We start from the raw sequence: 27,722 nt of genomic DNA, 5'->3' as shown, positions 1-27,722 counted from the left end.
TGGTACTTGTGTTTGTTGAAATGATTTAATGTGTTTCTTTTGATCCATGTGTTCCCTGTGTTTTGTTTTACTAACTGCTATGATTATAAAGACAGGAGTGAAATGTAACAAGGACCCCCATCTGGACTTGTACCAGGGAAGTGGTGGTTACACACTCACACACACACACACACGTATTAACGTCTCTCTTCTTTGTTTACGGGCATTTGATGCAGTGGAGGCATGTAGCGATGCATGAAATGATTTGTCTTTCAAGAAAAATACCGGAACATAGGAAGGAAAGACCATTTTGGTGAGTTTGATGTTTCTGTTGAGTTTGAATGAATCCTGTTTTACGATGCTCCACCGCTTGAACACATCTCTCAGCTAAAAATACGGGGGGGGGGGGGCACTTACACACATATACACACACACACACACACACACACACACACACTGCAAAGACCCGCACTGAACGTGCCACACAGAGTTAACCGGCGCCTGGTAGTAACATTACTACCAGGCCACGCCTGCGACGGTAAAATAAATTAACTTTTTGACAAGATGATAGTCGCATACAGTATACAATTTATTTTACAAGTTAATGACTTCTAAAAGCATGGACCATTCCTAGTCTCCATCAAGATTTATAGTAAAAAATGCTTCTTTATTCTATATTTTATGAAGCCAGCTCTCCTACATCCACCAAGTGAAAAACCCTTCAGTAATGTATATTATTACTTCTTTGCTTTAATCTCCTGTATTTCCCTTCAGGTTTTTGAATACACAAATTAAGTTTAGTAGAAGAACGCATTGATGGAAAGAAAAAACTTTACACCACGTTGAACCTAAATATTGTCTTATTTGTGTGTTTTTCTCACTTGTGTGGTAATGTCCCAGCCATCCTCCAGGCTGAGGAGAACAGATGAGCCGCTGTCCAGAAGCTCCACCAGTATCAGTGCCAGCTGCAGGATCTTGTGAAGCTGTGGGAGATCAACATATGTGCATTCAAACACATTTACACACACACACACTTAATCCTCTCTGTGAATATGTTACCATTGGTCTACTGGTAAATTGTTTGTTGAGTGCTGCTTGTTGCCTACGAAGGCTTTCACAAAGATAATATATTCTGATATGTTCAACGTTTGGAAAAAGGCTGCAGGGGTCCATCAGATAACCAGCATGATAAGAACTCTGCTGTTGTGAATCTGTTTTCCTTCAGAGTGGATTTATTCATTATGTGAATCTGATACACAGGATGAGCATTAAAAGCAGACTGCTGGCTCGTTCTCACATCAGTTTTAGAGTCTGACATCCTTATAAAATGCTAAATCAGTGTAGTTTGCGTGCTTGTTTACCTGCAGGATCCATTCAGAGTCTCCCAAGGCTTTGAGGAAGGAATCCTCCGAGTCGGACGAGGTGGCGCTGGGAGCGCAGGCTCTCAGCAGCTTTTTGAAAGAGGCTTTCACCTGCCGTGTGTCGGCAAAGTCCACCGGCACCAGTTCACAGTTCAGAGAAGAGTCCACTCTGAGGCCCTGACAAACACAGAAAGATATCTAACATGTAAGTTTATTTTATTACGGTAATCCATTCAGTATTAACACTGCCTTCTAGGTTTTTTTATTTGGGGGGGGGGGGGGGGGGGTACTTTATGCCTTTAGTGACAACAGACAGAGATGACAGGAAATGAGGGAAAAAGAGATGCAATACAAAGTCCCCGAGAGAGACTTGAACCAGGGGCGTTGTCGTACACCATGTACTACAAGGCGTCTGAACACCTACGGTAAGCCACAGGTTGCCCCAAATCTATGGGACATTTTGAGGCCCTACTGGTGTTTTATTGGACTAACTATATGGAAAGGTTTCCTTATGTGCAACTCATTTACACATACGTATGCAGGAGGAAACATATTTTCGCTTATTCCCTACGAGACTGATTCAAATGTTACTTTTCTGTTTTTGGTGAAAGTGTCTGAAATGAGGGATTCAAAATACACAGAACACATCTGAATATAATGCAGTTTATGAAGAAATCATCACATTACAAAAGTAGACTTCATGAGCAGTTGGATTGGATCGCATCAGACTGTAGAGGTCCACCTGATAAGTTGGACAACGTGGATTTACAACAAAATGTCTTCCCAGCCTCCACAGACGAGCTTCCTTTTCATTCTCACCCTTAGATGGGACTTTTCTCCAAAGACGTAGAGGGCCGCTTGCCGTTTCAGGAGCTGCGCCTGCAGACTGCTGCTACCTGCAGGGGGCGCCAGATCCTTCCCTGCTAGTCTGGTGCCCACGTCTGGTGTCAACGGGTGATGGCTGAGTCTGCTGCTGGAGCGCAGGCTAGCCCACATGCCTGCAAACACATGGACACAAACAAAAGTCACACACACACACACACACACACACACACACACACACAAACACACAAACACACGCAGGAGCTGGTCTGTTGATGTACACATGCTGTCAAACAAACTAAGACTGAACGATGAACAACACATGACATGCGGACTAGGTTAACGTGCGCAGCAGTGCAATAGCGACTATGGCATTCTTTCAGTCCACCAACAAAGCAGTGGCCTCTGCGATTCGGGTGTGTTGAGATATTAGAAGCAGAAGTCATTGGAATTTTTTTGCAAGTCAACAAGTCTGGAAGCACATTTCTCTGAAAACCGGCATGCAATACCTTCCAAACAGCATGAATCACAATCAGGAAGGAGGTGATTTTTCACAGTAATCACTTTCCGCTCTCATGAGTTGCAAATGTACAACTGCCACTAATGTTTGCTTCTGCAATCAGGGCAGTTACACACGCACCTTTTTACCAAATGGACATTTAATGCAGGTATCTTCAAATCCTTGGGGGTCATATACGGAACGTTTCAAACGCTATTGGTAACACTTGACATGGATATGATCAATAATGTAACCGTTTACACCTGATTGAAGATTAACAAGCCTGCTGTTATCTGATATGACGCAGAGATAAACAGGCAATAAAAACACACAATAACAAAACCTTTATTATGATATTAATCGACTACTATTTGCTTCGAGTCAAATTTCAGAACACTCGAGTCTGTCTTCATTACACTACAGGATCAGAGGTGCCTCATTTTGTGTGATTCACGACCTGTCCGCCATGACAAACGGCTTCCTTTCCGCCTCAGTCCGGGCCGGTTTGTAACAGGCCACATTAGAGCAGCCACTTTGGTTTGTGAAAAACCACAGCTCCCAGAAGAGCACTTGCAAAGTCAGACATGATTAGTAGTACTACGTCTCACAAGGTCTTTGTAAGGGGTTTGAAGCGTGGTGAAGTGAACCTGGTTAGTGAGCTTCTGTGTAGGTTAGAAAAGGAAAAATAAAGGATGATGCTTGGAAGATGCCGTAGAGAGAGATAATGAGCGCATTAAGAGGACTAGCAGGGGAGAGAGGCAGATTACCTTGATGGTGGATTCTCTCCTTACTGGCAGGTTTTGGGTTTGAGTGAGTGAAAAGTTTATCTCTGTACTCAAGGACTGGGCGGTTGTTTGTACAGGAAGTAGAGAGAAAAAAAAGATGAGGGCAGGGAAAGAGGCATGAAAAAAAAAAAATCGTGTCAACATCATACGGACATCACCACCTGCTCTACTAACCGTATCAGAAACATGCAAATGAAGAGTTGATCCACATTAAGTTATCTTTCAATGATCAAGAGAATGACTGTCACAGCATGCATGAATATGTGTGTCCATGGTTATGATTGATGGCATGAAAACAAAGACTTTTGTGCCACTTTATCAGGAACAGATGTGACACAACCTGTGATGTCTTTTATCTGTATCAGGTGCACCAGACTGGAGTCACAGTTTACATGCCAGTTGTTCTCTCCTCAGGTGGAGACATGTTCACAGAGGTGGGATTTACTGAAGCAGATCTGTGTCTTAAGAGCAGGAATACAAATATTCTCTCTCTGTTGGGATCTTTGATATGTTGCTACATCTCTTTTCATTTGCTATATGCCTCCATCTGCATTATTAATGTGATTAGAACATGATATTATAATGTTATAAGTAATATACAGTTGTTCTCAGATAGAGTTGAACTGTTGGCTAAATCAAATCACTTCATTTGCGCCACTTTCTTTGGAAATCTGGCATATCAGTGATGATCCTGAAACTTCCATGCTTTTGGGAATCAGAAGTGATGTGTCATCCTTTTTAGTCCTGAGTCATTCATCTGACTAACACATCACACTGGCAGGCACCGGCAACAAGCACAACATCTGGCTGAGACAAAACACTCAGTCCTGACGGATTCTTCTGATGAGTTCATGTTCCAGTCAACACATTAGTGAAGTCGTGTCCATTTAACAGCATACTGAGTTTTAATCTGCGAGATTACATTCACTACGGGTCACAAGAACATACGAGGTTTATGTGGCGGTGAGTTTCTGTTCTACTTCACATGATTACCAGATAGTTAATAAAGTGTAAGCTGTCAGCCACCGATCCTCAACACTCGGATACTTTCACTTCAGGCACTAAGGCTCAAATTATTTTCAGCATCCGTTTATCGTTTTTTGACTGAAAATACTCTTGGTTGTATTTAGTTTATTTGACCCTTTGTCTCACTCTTGCTCTCTATATTCACTAATATTCAGTTTAATCATGTTTTCTCACATTCAGGCATTATAGTCATGGTATTATAACTACAAACATTACAGTCGAAAGTCTGCATTCATTGTGGAGAAAGTTAACTTTTAGACATATTAAAATGAAAATCTCTATCAACATTTGCCACTAATGTAAACATTAAGTATGTGGGCTATAGGCAATGGCTCACACAGTCTCATAAATGTATCCAACTTTCCAAAATCGCAGCAATATCATCTATTACAAGAAGAGTGCTTCAATACGATCAGAATCCTTCCAGGATGTCTTTGATTTAGTTGCATACTTTTGTCTTCAGGAGTGTGATTTTAGTGCAACAACACATTCGCGCACAATTTTTATGTTTTATGACAAGAGAATCATGGGAGCACGTGACCCGAGTGGACAGAAGAGACCCGGGCAGAACATCTGGAATAACCAGGCGCGCTGGCAAACCAACCTCTATAAACTATTGTGATTGTCCAAAATGTGAGAAAAATGAATGAAGCCCCTTCTTGTAACTTTCCTCAAGAGACTAGAGGATGCTAAAACACATTCGTAACTACATTCTTACAGATGACTGGTTCTGGTGTTTCATATTCCACCTGGCAGCAGGAGGACACATGTGGACGTTCTAATTAGGAAAAGGAGAACAACACTCACCTCCTCTGGTAAAGCTGTTTGAGAATGGGAGGTCTAAATGGACAGGAGCCATCTTTGGCATCCTGGATGTCCTCCTGTCACTGCCTGAAGACAAAACATTCAGACAAGATGACAGATGTGCATTCCCTTCTACATGCAAAAACAAAACTCATTGCAATGATTAGTTTTGCCTTTTGGCTCAGTTTGAACTCATTGTGACACTGTAGAATTGAGCTATATCCAATTTTCCCATTAAGAGCCTTAAACATGGTCTGAGTGCTTTAAACAGAAGATACATGATGGTTAAATGAGAGAGTGTGTGTGTGTGTGTGTGTGTGTGTGTGTGTGCATGTATGTGAGCATCCTGGACACAGCTTCAGTCCAGTCAGAGGAGATGAATGGGCAGTGACCCCAGGTTGTCCTGTGATTCTTATATATCCTTTTATTGTACAAATTTCCTTCCATTTGTTGCCAAATATCAGATACAGTATTTCTCCCACACAGTGTCTCTGTCTCTCTTGCTGTCTCACACACACACACACACACACACACACACACACACACACACACACACACACACACACACACACACACACACACACACACACACACACACACACACACACACACACACACACACACACACACAGATAAGTAGGTGAAAAATAGCTGCGGACCAGAGCAAACACAAAAGGGAAGAGAGTGATTGCCTGATGGCAGAGAGAAAACAGAGCTGGAGTGAACAAAAATAAAGAGAGCGACTCTGCAGTTTTTCTCTTTATCAGAAGAAATGAACTCGTGGCCTCTTGTTCCTCGCAAACAAACTCGTTTTTTTTCCCACGGCAGAGCCGAGGCCATCGCACAGCAAATTCAGGTCAGATAGGGGTGCAGGCAGTCAGGTGACGTAGCTTCGGTTTGAGGGCGCTAATGATAAATAATATGTAGTTATCGGACATGTGAGGTATCCACCTACGTTTGCTTTGTCACTGAACAAAAGCAAGTTGTATTTATTAAGGTCATGGTTTGGTTTTGGGTCAGCCAATCCTGGAGAAGAACGTGTGTGTGCACACTTTGACTTGTCAAATACTGGAGTAATTGATAACATTGAGGTCTGTATTCCATTAAGGTGTTCTAGTATCAGAGTCCTGCTACTGTGCATGCAGACTCAATGTCATGGGACACCTAAAGGGAAAGGAGCCATCATTAATGTGTTACTTATACCTGTGCTTTTCCTGTTTACAGAAGTAAAATTGTCTTGCTGTTAACTGCATCATCAGAGGCCTAAACACTCAAAAGTCACAACAACATAACACACAAATGTGAAGAGTCTATAATCTAGAAATATCCAAATAATCCCAGGCGCAGATCTAAATAGTGAAGAAGCAGAGAGAAATGTGGTCTTCAGCATCCCAAATAAATAAGAATAGGATCTGGATATAATGGTCAGTGTACCTGGTGAGAGGCCGATGAGGGAGCGGTTGGACAGGGTGTTGTTTCCGTTCATTTTGAAGTAAATAGGGATGGAGTTGAGGATGGCTTGCAGATACTTCTCTTGCTCAAGACTGCTGGATAAATCTGAGGACGAGGCTGGAGCTAAAGGCAGATCACAACACTTTTGATTTAGATGGACAATAATGATCATAAAAATCATAAAATCCCTTTGAATCACAGTCAACTGTTTCATTGGCTAAACAAAACAAAACAAAACAATTGCGAGCTATTCAAGCTTTAGTTAGCCGTTACTCCTGGAGGTCAATTATCTTAAACAACATAATGATAAAACTGTAAATGCACACCTGTTGAGGAGGGGTTCTGTGACTTGAACATTCCCACCACACTCTTGCCGTGGAAGCCTCCTGAGCGGAGCAGCACGGCTTTAGTACGAGGATGCTTCCAACACACAACAGGCAGACGGTTGTGTCTGTAGCAGCGGGCCACTTTGTGTAAGCTGGTGTCCTGGACTGCCTGAGGAACCACCAACAGCCCTGGGTAACTGACGGAGAGACACAGAATGGAAATCTTAAACGCACAAGTGTTTAGAAAATAGATTGTCTAGCATCAATAAACCACTGCAAAGCCATTTGCTCATGCACAGAGATGCAGCTGAATATACAGCCAGGATCTGAGTGAGATTATGGCTGTAGTAGTCACAGCATGTGTGTTTTTGTATAGCAGGCTGAATTTGATATGTCGAACATCTGTCAGGTAAAGGAGGACTCCTTACTGGCCTTTTGGGAGATCGAGGCTTACAAAGCTTTCGGCAGGGCTACAAATCCTGGAAACTAATGTGCTCAGCACCGCTGTGCTCCACTTTCGTGGAATCAGCACAGGATTAGCCGCACTGTCGCAGCTAAAACAATATTTAGCTTTTATCGGGATTCCAGCCCCTGAAGTGTATACCTGCGGCAGAGGGAGTAGAGTCTGTTCACGGCTGTGATCCTGAACTGCTCGCCTGACTTGGAGCGGGACGAGCTGGCGGTGATGGTGCCCAGGCCAAGACGCTGATAGTCACGGAAACAGGACTGCTCCACCAGCTGCTCCATGGTGGACTTCTCTGATGCTCGCAAAGTGCTGCTGGGCGGCGGCTCACCGTCGTCCGATACTGAAACACACACAAACGAGGGAAGATTGAGTTATGTTTTCCATCTCCCTCCACACTTTTACAGGCAAATGTGTCATTCATCTCACTTGAAACATCATCATCTTCATGCCAGGTCATCCTGCTGCCTCTGTCGTTCTTCTTCAGTGTGGTTTGGCTGCCACGGCCCATGGTGATCTTTCCCGCCCTCTTCGCTCCCTTGACAATAGTTTTGGACAGCGTTCTGTGAGGAGTGCAGGGCAGACAGCAATATGATTTACTGTGTGCAATTTCAGCATCAAAACTGGAGTTACAGAGGAGAAACAAACTGCGGAGGGATGTATTTATGTCCATTCATATTTCAGATGTCCCTTGAAATAGGTGATGTTGACAATAACCAGTCAGTCCAGCGCTTGTTGTTGCTGAAAAGCCGCACCACAAACCTGAAGCCAGTGTTCCTCTCTTTTTGTTTTGGAAGGATTAGCTGAGGTGCTGTTTGTCCTGCTGCAAAAGCAAAGGAGCTGAAGATGGACTGTGGGTAGCGAATCCTCTGCAGGTGCTTTCTGAAAATCTCCACCATCTCTGAGCTCACCTCCTCATCAAAAGCCACCTTTATCAGCTGTAAGAGATTTAAGGGAAACTGACTATTTAACAACACAGTAAACATTTCATATTCACATTCAGTCCAACCAAAGAAACGTGTGTTGAGGCCATCGTTAATTGTAGAGCGTTGGTCAAAAGTACATTTACACATGCACGCACGCACGCACGCACGCACGCACGCACGCACGCACGCACGCACGCACGCACGCACGCACGCACGCACGCACGCGCAATCCTACACTAAAGAGATGTCCACATGGGCCAAGTGACATACAATCCAAGAACATGGTCACTTTCCTCATCCATGTTAATAAAAAGATAGGAATGAACCATAAAAACTTTTACAGCAGTACATGTAAAGACTAAAAACACATGCTTGGCTGAAAATGGCTTTTCTCTTTGATTCTAAGAATTCATGTTATAAAACACGAGACAGTGGGGGTTTCTGGAAGATGTGCTGCACAGATTGTTAATTATTATTTCAAGTGTTACAACTTATGTTAATAAAATGATGTGGATTTAATGTCTGGGGGAAATTTCAAAATCTAAAATCTAGAACAAAGCCACATTAACTAAACACACTGCATTGTTCCCACCCATCTATTAAGGATCTTTGGTAACTTGTGTTCATACCAGACTAACATAAGAGTGGAGTGTGTTTCAGCGTTTACCTGAAATGAAGCAGAGCGGAGCTGCAGGCCTTCCTGCATGTTCTGCTGCAGCTGGTTCTGGATGCTGATCTTCTTTTCTTTGATCAGCGTGGACACTGGGAAGCCTCTGATCACTGCCTGCTCCCCCACTGGACGCATATAGCAACAAATGATAAAAGGCAAATGGACTTTCTAGCCTTCCGACCACTCAAAGCGCTTCGACACCACATGTCATTCACCCATTCACACACCGATGGCATAGCCTTCACCACCTACTGATAAATGTTACGGTTTAGAAGGAACATTACAGTGATGAAGAGTATGGTTTACCAGGGTACGGTCTATATATAGGTTCATAATATTTATGTTTTAAATAATTATATTATACGATGGCGAAGCAACAAAAAATACACTTCTGTCCAAGTAAAAAATAGCTTTTTATAAAAACAAAATCGAAAAGTTATTTATTTACAAGAGTATTTATAATACAAACATTGAAAATTAGCAAAGAAATAAAAAAAGTAATATTTCATATCATTGAGATCTAAAAGCTAGTGTTGCTGTGGTTCAGTATTTACCCAGTTGATCATGGGGGGTGCCTTTGAAAATGATGCGGTATGTGGTGAGAAAGAGGGCTCCCTCTGCTGGCAGGATGTGAGGGCCCCCCAGGAGACCCCCAGTTGCCTCCTCCCTGCCGTCAGGGTCCAGAAGCACCCGCAACCCCTCGGACACCAACTCCTCTCCAGGAAGCAGTGCTGGACGCAGAATCTTAGGCTGAAGGGATTAAAACACAACCCGTTAAGTGTAAGGACAGACCGATACCCACAAATTGTACCCGTCTATGGAGCACGTCGGAGATTAGATTGAGGTGTTCTACATTGATTGTAAAGTGCTCTAAACTAGGGATTCAGCAAAAGCATTTGCGTCAGAGGATCAGATTCCAAAAATCAAGAAAATCAAGACATCATTAGAATATGAAGTTACAGCACCACATAACCGTGCTGGACGCATTTAAGCATCACATGCACGTCATCATCAAAAGCGCACACACCCACACACACACACACACACACACACACACACACACACACACACACAGAGCATTAAATTGCAATCTAAAAAACAAACTAATTCCTACTCTCTGTACAGACCTATTTACCATTTCAACCCTCCAAGCAAAACTCGTGATCTGTTAACTAAATAAAAACTGCTCTGATGTTTTAACTCACTTTTCTGTTTTTGAGATATGCATAGTAAGATATACTGTACATGATGCGTTTTACTTATAAAACAAGGCTTATGACCTGTTCCTCAATTCATATCAGGGTTTTTTTTCCCAGTGGGGCAGAAGATACAGCACAACTCTGATGCTTCAAACTCACACAATGTGAAAGACACATCAACAAATCACTGGCAGACAACTATAATGCAGGAAAGGTTTAACTCAAAATGCCACATATATTCGCTTTATTTTTATTCTACTTAGTAACTAACAACAGTCAAGTCTGCACCCCGTGTTGCTTCAGCTCCTTCTGGCCTCCAAGTCCAGTAGAGAAACACTCAGTTGTTCCACTGCCACAAATATGAACGAGGAGGGACATTAGATCATTCACAGCCTTTCCCATTAAAGGCCACAGCCAATCTGGGGGAGTTGAGGTCTGGCCAGGGGATAATAAGAGCTTCTTGAATCCGTCTTTGAATGGACAGCGGGACCAAGAAAATAGTCCCTCTGCACCTCATTACTGCCACAAGCTCGGCTTCTTATTAGAGCTGCACCTTAAACGCATTCATTGCTTTGCCTCTTTGTGTTAAACCTACCACTACTACCACTATTCAGACTTGTCAGAAATCCAGAGTCAGTGGTGTTTACACACATTTTAGTATTTGTTGGCATGCTGCTTGCAGCTAGCAGGCCAGTGTGGAAGCTTTGTCCAACACATAAACATGTGAGAGGTTAGCCGCACAAAGTACCACAGACAATCTGCCCAGACTGCTCACCACGGTCTCCAGGTTGCTCCCAAAGCAGTGCTGGCACGGTGTTTGTCTGTGTGTATGAGTGTGTACGAGAGGAATTATCAAGAGCTGTCAGACATGTAGCATAGCATGGTCCAAAAGACCTACTGGTAAAATCTGAAGTGCGATGATGACTGGAAAACATTAGACGAGATCGGCACTTTGCATATTTTGAAGCAGACATTTAACTTCGATCTTAAAGTCTAACCAGGCTGTATGTTTGTATATACACTAGAGTTGTTCTGAAGCAGATACCAGTGTCAGAAATGCCTCTGATACAGCTTAAACTGCTGCATCAGGCATCGGGTATTGTTCTCACAGCAATATGAAATAGACATTAGAGAGGGAATTATGTCTTGTTTCCGTTTTTAACACACTGGTATTAGATCAGTACGTGGTACTGGCCAATGCGCAAGTTCAGGGTATTGGAATCAGTATTGGGAAGGAAAAAACGAGATTCAATTATCTCCAGTATACACTGTACATACAACTGATGCCCCAGCAGCCAAGAATAGAGCAACACTCGCCTTCTGAATGGGAGGTAACCTCCTGCTCTCTCTGTGAACCGCCTCCAGAGCCTCCATCTGCATAGCGACGATGCCTGTGGGTCACAAGTTGGGGTCAGCTACCATATGTACATACACAAGTGCTTGCACACACAGAGCTGGTACAGAGAAACACATGTATGTGCACACGCTCTTACAACCAGAGTGTGTATTTACAGATTTTAAGGCCATTTACGATGTCAGGAGTTAATCACCTCAGAGTCCTCTGTTTGCTGTTGGTCTAAACTGAGAATACGCACGCACAAGAGTTACTCTGCGTAAAGCTGCAGGAATTAAGACAGCGGCAGCATGTGAGTGAACACTGTGGGCGCTGTACCTGGGATCATGCTGTGCAGGCTCTTGATGTGTTCCTGGGTTACTCCGCTCTCTGTGCACACTTTGTCGATGAAGCGGGCAACGAACCTGACCACAGAGTTGGCCACATCGCTGTTCTCAGAGTCCTCAAACCCGCTTTCCGTGTCAAAGCTTTCTGCAACGCTACCGGCAATGCTGTAAAAAAACACACATGACGACACAATGAAAATGAGCCATGAGAGATCCAAATGATGAGATCCAAATGTCCTCTGTGAGAAACAAACAAGTCTGGGGCAAAAAGGAGAGAAAATTTCCACACAAACAATCCTTGGCTGCAGCGTTGCAGTCTTCTTATTAGAAATAGAAACAAAACACTAAATAAAATTGCAACATTGTGTTCAGAACAAATGTTTAATAAAGCTCAAATAACACAAATTTAAATAATAACATTGTGTTTTTCTAACTTTTTGAACAACAATTTTTTTTTGGGCTGCATGCCTTCCAATTCCAAGAAAAGACGTAAATGGGGAATCTTCACCAGATTTATTTCACTCCACACTTACTGCAGAACACCGGAAATCCCTTCCACTGCTATTTTGTTTGGTGAGTACAGTCTGGCCCCATTGAAGACGCCCCGAGGGCTTTAAACTTCCCAACAGAAGTAAATGAGCCTCACTCTGTTTTGTGCAGTAGCGATGTAAGCCCACAGGATGGATGTGGGCCGGAAACAGGAGAGGTACTGTGTTCCATTTGGCTGAATAGGAAGCTATCATGTAGACTGTGGCTTACGCCACATCCGCCCACATACCAATCATCACCTTATTCAAAGAGGAACACATACTCCCAAATCATGAAACCTTACCTCGGGGGTTTCCTCCAGATAAGACTGATCGTTCTACCTTACAAATACTGAACAAGCCAAAAATATGTTCTAGTCCAGTCTGTGTTTGATCTTAGTGAACAGTAGAGACACGTGAAAGAAAATCCAACAACAGCTGATTACGTTCTTTCTCTACTCAGATAGCGAACCGTCGTGCTGACCTGTTTGTGACGATGCTGTTGCTGCCGCTCTCCCAGTCTGCGACAGGGGCGTTACGGAGCAGCTTGATCTTGCTGGTGTCCAAAGGGACGAGCAGGTAAACCATGAGGCTGGCGTAGTGGATGGCCTGGCTGAACACGGTGCTCTCCTCGTTCTTCACCAACTCATGCTGCTTCTCCTTGCTCAGGCCGGGCCATGAACGCAGCTGCATTGCTGCCAAGGCCATTGCTGTGTGCTCCTCGTCGCTGCCCGCTTCTGCAGGCTCGGGGCCCGCATCCTGGAGAGGGTCAGAGCAGACGGTTTGAGTTTGACAGATATATTTAAGGTTTGACCCCTCAAAACGCAGTAAAGGCTGATGAGTGTCGATCTGCAGAGTTGCAAACAGCTCAACCAGAGGATGATTTTCCCCTTTCATTTTTTTTACTTGAATATTTTGGAAAATGATTCCATACTTCACAATTACGAGGAATATTAACAAAGAAATGAAATATCCATCCATCCATTTAAGATCAGGTTTATGTCTTTAACTGTCATGTTTTGTTCAACCAACAGTCCAAAAACCCAAAGAGAGTTAGTTTATCATGACAAAAGAAAAAGTACAGAAGCAATTAAAAAGCTGGAAATAGGACATTTTCTGTTTAAACAGACTTCATATGAATTCTCACACAATATCTACTCATATTGGTCACATTTCCTGTCTTACCTTTAGACTGGCAGTGATGCAGTCTTTTCCCTCTGGGGTGTTAAGATAAAGAGCTCGGATCTGACTCTGGACCTCACTGTAGAAAGTGGCCTCCCAGAACTGCTGGTTGGTCCAGATGGGATGGTCCTGAATGCAGGTGTAGGCAAACTGGTTCACCCCGGCAGCCAATTTCTGCGAGACGAAACATAGTTCATTATGCCTTTGAGTAGAGGTCTGCGTTGCAGGACATCAAACCTCCGCAGGCTTGTTCGGGTGTGCCAACCTGAATTAAAATGCGCAACCTCGTCAATCCCAGTCAGAACAAACACATGCAACACAGACAAACTTCACAGAACTTTGTTTTAAATTAAAGTGTACCAAAACTGTATGTTAAGGGGTTAATCCTTTCACCGTCCTATCGTAATAGCATCTCTTATATTCAATGTATTTCTACTGATAGCTGCTCCTGTCTAAAGTCAATATATCCTCTGCCTGCAATATTTGTGTTCAGTCCTGGGTTACCCACTGGATCGTAATCGTTGCAGCCCTCGCTCTACTTGTGGGCAGTCAGACCTAGTGCAAGTTTATTTCTCATTGGGTATCTGCATTAAGAAGGAATTTGGGCTGCAGTGAGTGCCTCTTGAAAAGCAGTTTGCCAAAATGCTGTGGAAAAAAAAAGCAAACCACAACAAAGTCAGCCGTGGGCTTTAAAGTGAAATCAATCATTCCTTCCGAGTCGTAACTTTTTAACAGATAACAACCCTAATGGAGCAACGGACCACCCCTCTTTCCTTCTGTGTTTGGATGTATTTAGAAGCTGTTGTTTTTCATTAGTGCGGGCTGAAGAGTAAAGCACCTGCTGCTTGCAAAAACAGCTACTAGAGAGAACATACAGTGCTCAGCTGAAGGCAGTAATGCTGGCCAATACTGTAAACTACAGTCAAGCATGACATTTGATCTCTGTTTTTAACCCATCCTTAGCACTTTTAGGATCAGTGAGCTGCTGTTAAGGGAGGCGGGAGCACCTTGGTGTTCAGCACAAGGTGCCACAAACCAACATTCACCAACTGTCCGTCTCAAAGTTATTTGATTAGCTTCTGATTTCTCTCCCCAGAGCCTGACACAATACAGTGGTTTCCATTATCACTCCACAGTTTGCCTTTGAAGGATGAGAACTAGAGGGGTCACTGTACTTACAACAGACAGAATCAAAACAGCTCTATTCCCAGTGCGATGGGCCAGAGGCCAAGAGGAGAGCTGGCAAGACAGGCGGTACAAAAGAGAGCTCATGCCCATACAGCAGATAACCTGCAGGGAGTGTGGGAGTCAACCTTTCGTCATTATGATTCAGACATATTTAGCTTTTCACATTTTCAACAGAATTGATCATAAAAACGGAAGTAATGGAGGAAAAACGTAGGGAAACATCTTAAAAAGTATTAATACTGAAGCAGGCAGATTACAAAAATGAAGCCACTTCTTTTGGACGTTTTTAAGGCGTAAAGAAAGAGACTAGGATATCCAGCGGACTAATGACAGAGGCCAACAAGAAAGGAAAGGAAGGTGAGACAATAATCTTGAGGGATTTCAAGATATAAACATCAAACACAAAAGGTGGTCCTTTTATTAAACTGTACCTCCCAAAATGTATCTAATAAATCCCTCAAAAAATGGCAATTGAGTCCAATTCATCAGGCTAAAAACAAAAGCTTATTACATTTAAATGTTGACAACCTAAACCTGATCGATACTCTGCTTTGAGGTCGATACCAAAGCCATTGTTTGAGAACTATGACAAGACTACGGCACTTTCAAACCCATAGTTCAGTTCAGAGACCATGGTGGTGTGCCAGAGCGCAGCGTTGCGCGAAATCATGTGGCAGCATAAGGATGGGAGTTTGTTTGGATGAACTGTTTTCTCTCCAGAAATAGAGATGATTACACTTTGCCATCATCAGAGGAACCAAGCATACCATCACAAATTGAGTACGGGAATTAGGCCAGAGAGACGCTGGATAATAAATCTGCTGTGGCTAGAAATATTTTTCAGGAGAGGCTATAATGTGACCAACTCTGGGACCGGACTGTGGAACACACGGGGGGGCCTTGGCTGACTGCAAAGAGGTCCGATTTTAAGAATGGACCTGAATGAAACAAGGCTGTAAATAAATGGTGACAATAACAATAAGAAGTTGTTGAAGTCCTTTGGGTAGTATGGTAATACCTTTCTGTACCGGGAGTGAGTTACGTGTCTTGCAGCAGATGTTGTGTGTGTGTGTGTGTGTGTGTGTGTGTGTGTGTGTGTGTGTGTGTGCGTGTGTGCGTGTGTGCGTGTGTGGGGGGTCTGTGCGTAATTTGTCTATGCTGTCTATACTCAGCCTGGCTGTTCTTTTTTGACTTGTCAGATATGTGCAGGTCATTTTGACCGAGGTCATCTCTTCCCAATATGATAATACACAGAGCTTAAAGAGACGTCCACCAGACAGATGGGCGAGGAGGAGGACAGGGAAGGAGAGCAGAAAGGACAGGAAAGGAAAGGGAGGAGTAAAGGAAGGTGAGAAGCAAAGATGAAGGGGAAGGAGGGAGTACAGCTCTATCTGACCCATCTGGCCGTGTGACTGGTGAAGAGAAGGAATGCAGGGCTGAGGGAGAATGGGTGAAAAACAAGCAGGAAAAACACAAGGGGAGACAGAAAGGAGAACATGCTGTGTACAGGTCAAAGGAATGAGGATTTGGGATCTTGTTTTGAACTCTGGGACATGATGCCGAGGTTCACAGTATGATTGACTGCGGCCTCCAAACATCAGCTGGACAGCCATACAGCATCACACATGTCAACTGTGCCTCACAGAGACTGAGAGACGGTGAGTGTTGACGGCTGTGTCTGATATGTCACCATCCTTGGGGGGGGGGGGGGGGGGGGACAAGTCCTCTGTAGTAACGCATGCCTGACCTGTAACACAATCCATCTCCTCATTTTTGCAATTCTACACGAGTCAGTGTACTGTGAGGAAAACTACTCGCATCCTGAAACCATGAAAAACTCTCTTCAAACGATGCATTTACAGTCTTGCATCATGTAAAACAAACAGAGAAAAACTTGTTGAAAGTCAGACTAATAAACAAATCCATCATTGCATCCAAAGGCCATAACTGTGTAAAAACACAATGTACGAGTAACATAAATGTTCCAAAACAAAGTAAACATAGATACAGTAAGTCAAGAGCCGGACATTTCCGAGATACAAAATGGTCAGGCAGAACGTCATTTTCCTCGCGAGGACATTGGCGGTGAGCTGTTTGAGAGAGCAAGCCGCCAAAACCCTCCATGAATAAACTATGGCTGAAAGAATGCCAACAGTCAAGTGTTCTTGACATGGAAGTTATCCAGAACGGTGTTTGGGTTTTTCACTTGCTGCTGTATCCAATCTGTGTTGTGCCCGGAAAGAGGCATTTACTCTGGAGACACATTAGAATGGAAGGAGAAATGTTGGACCGGAAAGGGCAGAATAACAACAGACCCAGACGTCAATGACACCAGCTCGTCTCCTGATAAACCCACCCCTCGCTAGATAATGAATGCCAGAGGAAAACGTCCACGCAGATTAGAACAAAATGTAAAACCTCAACTCTAACAAAGGGCCACTCTACAAAGGTTGCGTGGCATTTAGATAAACTTCACCTACACAGACCAAATGACACCGTCCGTGCATGATCTAGGCCAAAAGAGATTTAGCACATCGGTTCCCCCTTCTTTCTGTCTGAAATATGAACAAACATCTATTAAAATACTGTTCCGTAAGTGCTTCACTTTGGGCAAAACATCCAAGACGGGTCAAGCAGAGGGAAAACCAAAGAAATGGGAAAGTAAAACAAATAAACATAAATTGTGGGTCAATTTCATAAACTGTTCAGTGTCAACACACGTGGCCACAAATAAAACTAAACACCGTCTATCTCCATTCAGCAGATTCTGGGAGCAGACGGTCGCAGTGCGAGGGGAGCTTCCCACGTTCCCCGACCTGGAGACGTTGGGGCCACGGGGCCAGCACCACTGTGAGTATGACCACAGTGTGAGCTTCCCAAAGTCTGGCCAAGAATACCAAACAGGGACTTGACCAATGTCTGACTCTTGAATCAACAGTCTTTAATATGTGGTGCCCGGGTGTTTGGCATGCAATAGTGTAAAAAATGAACTAGAATTTTGAACTAGTAATTCAAGTGGTCTGAGAGAAAACGTGACTTCTAAACCTCCTCTTGACTCTTTAGAAAATCTAGTGATGGGATACTTTGGCCAAACACAGGTCATTTCAGAGAGAGGGCGTTTTCCTATCGGCTGTTGTTCAAATGCAGATGTGCATGCACGTCCCTTTGGTGAAACCCTGATTCAACAGCAGAATATCCTGCACGAAAAGATGCTATTCCATCTTTGGCAAAAAACTGCCTACTCGGCAAAGCAAGTGTCTGACAATATCGAAGAAGCGTTTCAGAAATAGAGAGAAAATGTTGCTAATAGTTTAGCCTTTTGCTCACGGATGCAGTAAGAAGAAGACTGTCGATATTGTAGGTCACTAGGGGGCCTAGAATCACATAATGTCACCTCAAAGGGCTTCATACGCTTTACGGGCTTTGCAACGAAAACCGGACGGTAGTTCTCAAAGATATACAACGTCGTCAGGATCACACAGGGATGATGTTTGAAATGAATGACTAGTACTCGTACAGGAAACACAGTTTTAAGCGGGTCAATGATTTGATTTACAGAACAAACTTGCTGATTTGGAAAAAAACTGTTTCCCAATGGCATGTACAAGAAGCAGACATTCCTTAAAACAATGGAACAATGGCACTGCAGGACCAAAAAAAAACCTCTAAAGTTGGGCTCTTGGGCAGTATTAGGACATTTTATACCGATAAGTTTTCATATCTAAGACACAAACGCAACAAAATGTATGACAGTGAGAGGAAAAACAGTCTTTCCTGGTTGTCAACAGGCAACAATATCGATCTCTTTCGGGGTAAAAAAGAAGAAGAAGAAAAAACTGTTCTCAAAGTTACAATGCCATGTTCAATTACTCTCACCTTTTTTTCAATGACTTTGGCGGTCTGGGCCGGTTAATATGTTGCTGTATAATGTATTCCCCACGGTTAGTAGAACACATAGCTACTGTAATGTATAAGCAACGGTTCAGAGGTCGTTGTATCAGTTTCATGTTAGGATAGAGGAGGTTGTCTGGTGAGGGGCCTCTGAGGTGGTTATGTATGCTGACGTGTCATGGTACATATTGTTCTTTGCAAAACCAAGGCATCCCATTCGTGTTACCAAACTTGTAAGGCTGCGTTTTGTAATAGTCAAATAAGGATCATTTATGTCTTCACACCCATGATGACAGCTGCTGGGATGCTCCATTACCAAGCTTTGTTTTTCTCACATTTTCACTGCATGATCTTTGTGCGACTGAACCAGAGATTACAGAATATTTTGGCAGATTCCCTTCCTGACCTCACTTTACTTTTCACCCTCTGGGTGCGGCAGAGCTCGAGTTTGTCACCAGTTCCAATCATCTGTAAATAACAAGGGAAAATCGGCTGCATTCTCAAATGATTCTTCCATTTCGTTTCTAATTATCCGTCAACGCCAGACAAGAAAATAATTTATATAATCTTCTTACTAAAATGCCTGGAAATCACTCCATTGCGTCAGAATTACGACCAACGAATGGACAGTCTTCTAAAACAGAAATTGCTTTGCAGTGGTTAACTTCTTGATTAAACAAGCATGCACTATGCTAAGAAACACATAAATGATGAATCTTAAATACTGAAGGCCCTAAAGAGAAACAAGAAAAACAACACAGGGCTTATCTAAGAGAGTTGCATCAGCATGTGGCATGTGAACTGCATGAGTCATGTGGTGGTAGAGAGCAGGTCAGGTCCCAGTTCAGCCCATCAGAATATGGCACTGGTACCCACCACGACGCCAACGCGGACAGTTGTGTCGGCCCCCATAGCAACGAGCAAGCAGTGGGGACATAGCTGCGGTGAACAATGCATGCTTCCCTGTGTTGATTGTGTGGTTTTTGAAACCAAAGGCCAGTGGCTCGTCCTCTACATTTTGTTATGGAGGTTTTAACATGCGGTTCTGTGCATGTCCATGCGAAGGTAAAAGGTCGACAATGCTGTCCTTCCTCTATTCCCCCGCCTACAACCTCCTCTACAGTGCAGTGTTCATCAGAGCCCGACTGGTACTGGACTTCTTCTTGGGCGACACCCATATTGATTGATGATTTTTTCTTTTTTTTTTATGCAAACACATAAGTACAATTTAGGATCCCTTAAATTATATTTTTTGAAAGAATTGGGAAAAAGATAAACTATGTTGCTGTGAATCTTTTGTTTACAAACCGCAGCGAATGAATTCTACTGAATCTGCCTTTCAAGCTTTATGTTCATGTTAGCAGCTTAAACTGCGTGCATGTGTGTAAATGAGACATATTTGTAAGGTGTATCCACTTCCACACTGCACGGGCAGTGGTTTGTATGCATAATGATGACAATATGAGAAACCGAAGCAGTGAATTGAACTCGCATACATCCTAGTTTTTCATTCATTTCCTTACCCTGTAGAAGGCTGTTGACAGCGGCAGCAGCACAGCAGCCACCGTGTACTCCTCCGAGCTGGAGCAGTCCTGTGGGTCAAACGAGAGGGGAGAAGTGAGAGCAGCGCACAGCAGGAGACATGTTACAAAGCTCTGCAAACATCTATTTTTTCACTGTAGCCCCAAAACAAGAAGCGCAGGTTCCCAACAGAGAGGTCATACATGCCGAGGCCTGAGGGGAAATCATTTTGGTAACCTAAAAAGGAACCACTTTGTTACTGCAACACTGTATCTATGTCGAAATGGTTTATGTATTTCTACGGTGTCACACAAAACTGTGTGTCTTTTCATCACATGAATGATGAAATGCTGTAAACTTGCAATGCAGAGATGTGATCTGGGGAGATCACCAGGGGGCAGGCACGCTATCTTCAGCAAACCTATCTTCCTGTTACATAAAGACACTCCTGCCCTGTTAAATATCAGGGCAATGCTAAGAAAATAAATAAAAGAGTCTGCCTAAAACTCTAACTGTGCTCTTCTCCAATATTTGGACATATGCTTTCAATAGCCTTATATAATCCCTGCTTTGACACAATTGTCAGAGCCTTCCAGCGTTCAATTTATTGGTAATTTTATGTTTTACATTCTTGAACTAGATTGCTTTACAAGTCTCATTGAGGTCGTTTCTTTTGCCATAACATGCTGTGTCCATTTATCAAGAAGGCGTGACTAGCCAGGAAGCAAATTGAATTTTTTATTTTGTTTTGTTTTTTAAAATCAGGGAATAGTTGAAGATATTCCCTCTTTGACATTTACACACCATGCCAAAGTGTCTACATATAAGGGATTGTTTCAGGTCAACGGTGGCTTAGTAGTGCTTTTAAGAGAATAGAATGAAGATGAATAGTAAATTAAGAGGCTTAGAGCGGGGGACTTAAGGGCCCAAACAAAACCTTTCTTGTAGAGATCGCAGAGAACGTTGAGAACAGGAAAATAAGAGAAAAGGACGCGAGTTGGATTTAAAAGTACATAATTCACAGGAAATTGGTACTTATCTCTGGTAAGCTTCGTTAGGATTTATTTGTTGAACTCTGTAAATGACAATAGCCAGAGGAAACTTGATTTAAGACCATGTGCAAACAACAGCACTGATTCTGACCTGGTGCCGCACCTCATAACCCTCAGTGGGACCTCACATATCCAATAAAATGTTTAACTAACACACACTTCTCTCTTTTTATGTCTTAATTTCATTCGAAACCTTCTAAAACTATGCAACATACTATCAGTCTTATCCAAGTAGTCCTTTTGGCAGGAGAGATATGGAGAAGAATGCTGCACTTTGTGATAGCGGTCTTTGATGGGGGGCCTCTGTTACCGCCATTCCTCCCCTCCAAAAACACACACACACACACACACACACACACACACAAGAATGTAAAGAGGGGAGTAAATGCAAAACACAAGTTCCACAGCAACACATGAAAGCTTGGCCCCCCCGTCGACTAAGCAACATAGTTTCTGTTTTATTATTCTTGTCGCTTGTGTTTCTCTTTGCAGTTATTCGGGCTGCGGTGAAATGTTCCAGCTTGGAGCGGCACCAAAGCATTGTTTACCAGCATCCTTAACAACGCTGCGGGTCACAGGAGTTCATGGACCCCAGTCAAAATAGAACAACAAGTGGAAACGCACAGGCAGAAAAGTGTGAATAATTAACAAACAAAAGTTCAGCGATGCATGTCGCCGGTTCTTTGAAACAGAAACTTGTGACAACAGACATTTTTGTAGCGCTGAAAAGGCCGCGGTCATGCTTCAGATGAAGAAACGCTTTGTCCAGAGGCTGCATCAACACGTCATATCTCATATAAAGTACTTACTACCAGGTTGACTTAAGCTGCACTTATTATCACCTTAAACCCTCCACCTCAGAGAGGCTAAGTGACAGCTGAAAAGAATTGGAGGTCCTCTACTGTAACTAAGCAAACAGATAAGCTAGTGAAATCTACAGCAGGTCGGAGATAAGACTGAATGAAAAGTGAAACCTGACAAGTCAAGCAGAGCTCTTACTAGTCTATCAGCATTGCATGAGGAACCTGATAAAAGGTAAAGGTGTTGTATTATACTATTTGGGACACAATCATTGTCATAAAGCTGAAGGTTCAGGGTGGGGAAAATATGTTAAATGCTTTATTTGGGATTTGGAGAATGGAGGGAGAGGAGGGCATTGTGTGTCCCCGCATTTCTGTTTGCGAGGACACCCTGCCGTCTTCTTTCCTCCTGGTATTTACTGTAAGTCTCAACATTGTTTCCCTCATTCTTGAAGCTGCAGGAACTTTGATGACTAACATAGCTATTTTGTCTCAAGGCACGTATACAGCGGGAAAAAACAAGAAGCATGAGCATGTGACAGAAACGCTGACGGATGTTAACAAAAAGCAACTTCCTGTGTTTCAGAGAAGTTAGCACTTTCCGGGAAAGCAACGAAATAAACCGAGACTTACCGCATTCTTTTATGAGGGTTTTGTGGCTATGGACAAACAAAAATGTCTCAACTCAGAGGCTCTTAATGTTAACTGCTGCTTGAATCACTAATAGGGAGATGATTAAGCCACATAGTTGACCTCTGTGTTGTCCAGACGCGCAACAAACAGCTATTTCATTCAATAGCAAAAGCATGAAATGTGACGAACGCATATGTTTACCTGGTCATCCTAGAGAAACAGTCATCAGAACATGGGAATGATACCCAGTTCAGATTCCCAGTGGCCATGTTACGTAAAGCAGTCAATCAAGGCCACGAAGGCAGACAGAGGCCATGTTCTCACAGCAAGGGACAAATTTATGGTCTAAATAATGTAAAAATGTAAGTCATCTATTCACCATTAAAGGAGATTTACAAAGTGGTTAAAGCTCCAGTTCATCAGCTGGCAGTTCCTCGATTCAGACATGTCAGTCAGACAAAGTGCCTCGTACTCTCCAACAACATCTGTGTGTAACGTGCGCTCTGGCACATCAGACGGTCAAGCTCATGCAGAAATCATGGGCTCCATGCCGTTGCGGCCGCTTCCCATGGACCCCCCGCCCTAATCCCTCCCACAGTTAACTGCCAGTCAGGGTGTGTTTTTGAGCATCATGAGGCCCTCGGCCATGAGACAGCAGAGCGCAGAGGGCTCATAATCCTATCTGACAGGAAATGGTTGGGATGCCAGGATACATCCACAGCAGGACTCATTCCCCCACATGGTTTGCGCAACGTTTACTTCTAGAAGCTGCAGCACTGACCAGTGCACGCACGCACGCACACACACACACACACACACAAATAGATGTGCAATTAACTCAAAGACCCTAATGAGGGCTGTTACTGTGCGTGATTCATGAAACAGCACAGATAAGGATTGCAACAGATGTTTAAATGCGTCATTGTAAATTGTTTCTGAACATATCAACTCATTCCAGAGAAGCTATCATTTTATTTCATGCATTACAAAAAACATAAAGAAAGAATAAACAAATACTAACAAGGTACAGTAGCACCTCATTCTAATGTCCTCACCTTTGACCTATCGCACATTTTTCTTTTACATACCGCTTCCTGTTGCTGTGCTCCCCTGCGAACACTGATTGCAACCAGACAACAAAGCCTGAGGTTAACAGTTAAACACTAAATGTTGTGATTAGCCTCATAATGATGATGCCATTGAAAATCAATGTGTCACATCAGCATGGACGCCAGAAATCCTAATGAGGCATCATGCTATCATTTTACAAAGAGCAAGCAACATTTTTTACAAAATAGGTCACTTTGGCTTTTGTTAAGCACCGAAGGATCTTTCACACTCACACTCACACACACACACAGTAATATAATTTTGGGGTTCCTACGTGGCTGGGTGTTGAAAGAAAGGGCAGCATGCAGAATATGAAAGTAATAACTGGCCCAGCATTTACTATTTATATTGGTTTCACAGATCATCTGAGATAAATCCCTCACAGCCGAGCTGAGACCAAGAAATGAAAGTCAGGATCAAAATGCCTGGCTTCCATCTTGAAGTATCGATGAAATCACAAACAATGCACAATAAATTCTTTAAAAGAATTACTAAAAATGCCATCAGAAAAATGCTGACAATGTCTTTCCCCGTGTTGCGGTTAACAAACATGCACTTAGGTGTGACAAACATTTAGGTGCGACAAACATGACCTGTTTTGTGTCGTAGAAATGTTTGTGGTAAAGAAGTACTTTTATTATTAACTACTATGGTCAAAACAACACAGCCCGATTTGGAACAATTCTTAAATAAATGTATCACTCTATCTCTATCAATCGGTTCCAACAAAAGCTAACACATCGGGATCTCATTTTAACACATAAAAAGACACACTGGCCACCTGGCTATCAGCGATGTTCACAAGAGTGTGACATTCAAACAGTACGCAGCTTTCGCATTCATTTAGACTATAGTACAAGTCTTGACTAAAGAAGCCATGCAACAGAGATGGTGGTTTTATCCAGACATCTTGCCAATTTTTTAAGCTTTTCAACGAACGACAAACTACTGTCAGAGCAGCACAGAGCTCATCTCTGCTCCTGGAAACGAAGCAATCAGACATCATAAAGAGGGATGATGCAACAAGCTTTTCTTTTCACGTCTTCCTGCATGTGTGGAAAGAAAGAAATAATTCAACAATTTGCAAGTCAGTAGGCTTGCCAGGTAGACATTATAGTAGTGAAGCAAATGACACGTCAAAGGACTTTGTATGTCCCTGGCCCGGGCAGAAGCTGTGATTAATTGGCTTTCTATAAAAAAAAATGTGGGGGGGGGGGGGGGGGGGGGGGGGGGGGCGGAATCTAAAGTCACTCCATAAAAGTTGCAGTCTGTGAGGACTGCTTAGAATTATTAAAATCCTTGGAAACGACTGATTCAAGGCAGTAACATATGACGAACTACCGATAAAGACCCGGCTGCTCTGGCTGAGTGAAGCCTCACTGACTCTTTATGAGCTGCCCAGAACACATTACTTACACACAAGTAGCCGAGGCATGAGGGCACCAGAAAGAGACAAACGTGCTGACTGATAAACAACAAACCGCATTATTGGGGCTCAGCCTTACGACATGCTGTCAGTTTGTTGTTAAAGTGTTAAAATAAATTAAGAAAAAAGAAGCAGAAGAGGATGGACATGCCTGTTCTATACATGTGCATGTGTACTACGGTCGCGCTTACACATTGCTTATGTTAAACTAGAACTAACTACAACTCATTAAGTATGCATCTGCTGTAAATGTGTGGTACAGCCACAATAAGCATACTGGACAAAATCAGTTCAGGTCATAGTCTATGACTGGTGTTGGCATGACGTACCTGGAGGGCACAGTTCATCATACGAATGATGTAATCAAACTGCTGGTGGTCCAGTATGGCGCGGTTCTGCTGAACATGGAGACTCAGTTCCTCAGTCAGACACTGGCGTGCTGACTTGCCTTTCAGTGCGCGCAGAGCAGCCGGCAGCGCCTATTGAGAGAACGGTGGACAAAGAGGGTTTTATAAAAGAAAGAAATACCTTTAAATAAAGTGGCTTTTTGAGAAAGCAGGCCCTTGTTTTATGAAATACTGATTAAAGAAGAGATATATATATATATTTTTTAATCCATTCACACTTCGTACCAACACAGTACTCACAGCTACTATGACCTGCTGTATGGTTAATGACCATTTGGCAGCGAAGGATTTACAGGCTCATGGGGGGGTTCAGAGGATACATGCTATGCATTCTTACATTTGCACAAAAATGCAGGCCTGGATTGTATAACTCCTATATGAAGCCAGTGGGATCCATAAAGTAGCTGGCAAAAATCCCATTTTAAACACATTGGATGGATATTGGGTGGAATCACAAACATGGGGCCATAACCAAGGTGTAGCGTAGATGCTTTTAGAGGACAGGAACTGATTAACCTCTGTGTTAAAACAATAACTATTGCATCATGGAATGTGTTTGATTCCAGGCCCTATCTATGTCTGTGTGGCAGCTGGAAGATATGAGGATGATGAAGGTGAGGAGAGATCTACAGCTCCTTAACGGTCTGCTGATTCGGTGTAACGCAAAGATGCCTTCAGTTAATGAGCTTGTTTAAGGGTTGATGAGCTCCCCTGATGAAGGACATTGTGCATCACCTTTTCAGTCTCCAGAGTCTTGTTGTCAAAGATGAAGGAAATGCAGCTCCGCACCACCTCCAGCCTGCGAGCGCTGTTGAACACGGAGCCACTCTTACCCATAATGGACACTAGAATACAGAAAGACAGAGTCACAGCTGGTTAAAACTACAGCTGCTGCAAACATCAGAGCTTTGTCACAAGTCAAAGACATATTTTGCAGATACCCGTCATGTTAAAGCTATGACTGTGAAAGAGATTTAACACAAAGATTGAAGGTATGTAAAGCAATACGGCAGTTGAAAGTAGACCATACCGACGGGTGGTCCAGCAGGTACAACACACTTCCTCTCAGATCGTGCAGAAGGAGGTGTGCTGCTGTGTTTTGCCACACCCTCCTGCAGCATTTTCTCCACCTGCTCGTCATCCAGCAGGGGGAAGGGTACCTGGTGCACCCGCAGGTGGGATCCCTCCGAAGGCCGAGGCACTTTCTGGAATGCCATGTGGGGGTTTGGGTTCTCCTATAGTACACATGCCAGAGAACCACTTGTATTAACAGGATACACAGCTGTATGTACAGTGAATGTACAGCAAAACATCAAAACACAAAACACAAATACAACAAAGGAGATATAGCTGTAGTTATTTGCATGGAGTCTTACATTTCTGTACAGCTGCTCAGAGAATGTCCTGATGTGCTTCTGCAGCTTGGCAGGGCTGGCCTCTTCTTCCTTAAAGCTGTCGGTGTCTAAGGCCACCAGCTACAAAACACATAACAAAACAGTAATATTCACTATTAGAGGGGTGGATCATCAAGAAAAACAAATAAAAAAGTATCACAGTGCTCCTGCAGCAAAACTAGGTCACCCTCATAACTGATAAGAGTATCGTCCATATGTCACCAGTCCACATTAAAAACTCTTTCATAGTCGCTTTAGTGTAAAAGCTTTGTGTATGAACTTCTCCACTTACAGCTAAAAAAAGTAAAGGGAAAAGTTGAGCTTTAAGTGGAGCATCGTGGTACAATACCTCATCAAAGAGATCGCAGGCTCGGTAAGGCGGACCTCTCTCCGAGACAAAGCCAGCGAAGGCCATGCCATCCAAAACCTTGGTCAGAAAATCATTCTCAATGAGGCCTCGCTGGCCCAGGAAGGCAGTCTGGATAATGTCAGAATTAGATCAGTTACAATCCCACACAGATGGGAGCAATGCAATCTTGTTCATATGGATTTGCTGCAGACTGAAAAGCAAGCATAGTAATCACAGCCCTTTTTTTAGA

At 43.2% G+C, this 27,722-nt stretch overlaps 1 protein-coding gene across 2 annotated transcripts in view; it reads right to left on the bottom strand.

Moving 5' to 3' along the window:
• Positions 1 to 27,722, bottom strand: part of sbf2 (SET binding factor 2) — a 79,963-nt gene that overhangs the window by 8,163 nt on the left and 44,078 nt on the right. Inside the window, exons 12-33 of one of the 2 annotated variants that reach the window (XM_079164275.1) lie at positions 27,473 to 27,601; positions 27,106 to 27,204; positions 26,760 to 26,964; positions 26,465 to 26,574; positions 25,652 to 25,801; positions 20,304 to 20,372; positions 13,705 to 13,875; positions 13,004 to 13,278; positions 11,985 to 12,157; positions 11,630 to 11,703; positions 9,668 to 9,863; positions 9,111 to 9,238; positions 8,280 to 8,455; positions 7,947 to 8,080; positions 7,659 to 7,860; positions 7,055 to 7,251; positions 6,711 to 6,851; positions 5,280 to 5,363; positions 3,429 to 3,503; positions 2,160 to 2,338; positions 1,341 to 1,517; positions 861 to 962 (exon numbers count right to left, since the gene is read on the bottom strand). In XM_079164275.1, coding sequence (XP_079020401.1) covers positions 861 to 962; positions 1,341 to 1,517; positions 2,160 to 2,338; positions 3,429 to 3,503; positions 5,280 to 5,363; positions 6,711 to 6,851; positions 7,055 to 7,251; positions 7,659 to 7,860; positions 7,947 to 8,080; positions 8,280 to 8,455; positions 9,111 to 9,238; positions 9,668 to 9,863; positions 11,630 to 11,703; positions 11,985 to 12,157; positions 13,004 to 13,278; positions 13,705 to 13,875; positions 20,304 to 20,372; positions 25,652 to 25,801; positions 26,465 to 26,574; positions 26,760 to 26,964; positions 27,106 to 27,204; positions 27,473 to 27,601 — 3,246 coding nt within the window. The remainder of the gene's footprint in view (positions 1 to 860; positions 963 to 1,340; positions 1,518 to 2,159; positions 2,339 to 3,428; positions 3,504 to 5,279; positions 5,364 to 6,710; positions 6,852 to 7,054; positions 7,252 to 7,658; positions 7,861 to 7,946; positions 8,081 to 8,279; positions 8,456 to 9,110; positions 9,239 to 9,667; positions 9,864 to 11,629; positions 11,704 to 11,984; positions 12,158 to 13,003; positions 13,279 to 13,704; positions 13,876 to 20,303; positions 20,373 to 25,651; positions 25,802 to 26,464; positions 26,575 to 26,759; positions 26,965 to 27,105; positions 27,205 to 27,472; positions 27,602 to 27,722) is intronic. The other variant, XM_079164276.1, reaches the window with a different exon arrangement.

This window comes from Pholis gunnellus (genome assembly GCF_910591455.1).
Source record: "Pholis gunnellus genome assembly, chromosome: 1".
In the NCBI taxonomy this organism is placed as follows: domain Eukaryota; kingdom Metazoa; phylum Chordata; class Actinopteri; order Perciformes; family Pholidae; genus Pholis; species Pholis gunnellus.
The sequence above is the reverse complement of the archived record's forward strand: the minus strand, read 5'-3'. Positions and strand labels throughout refer to the sequence as shown.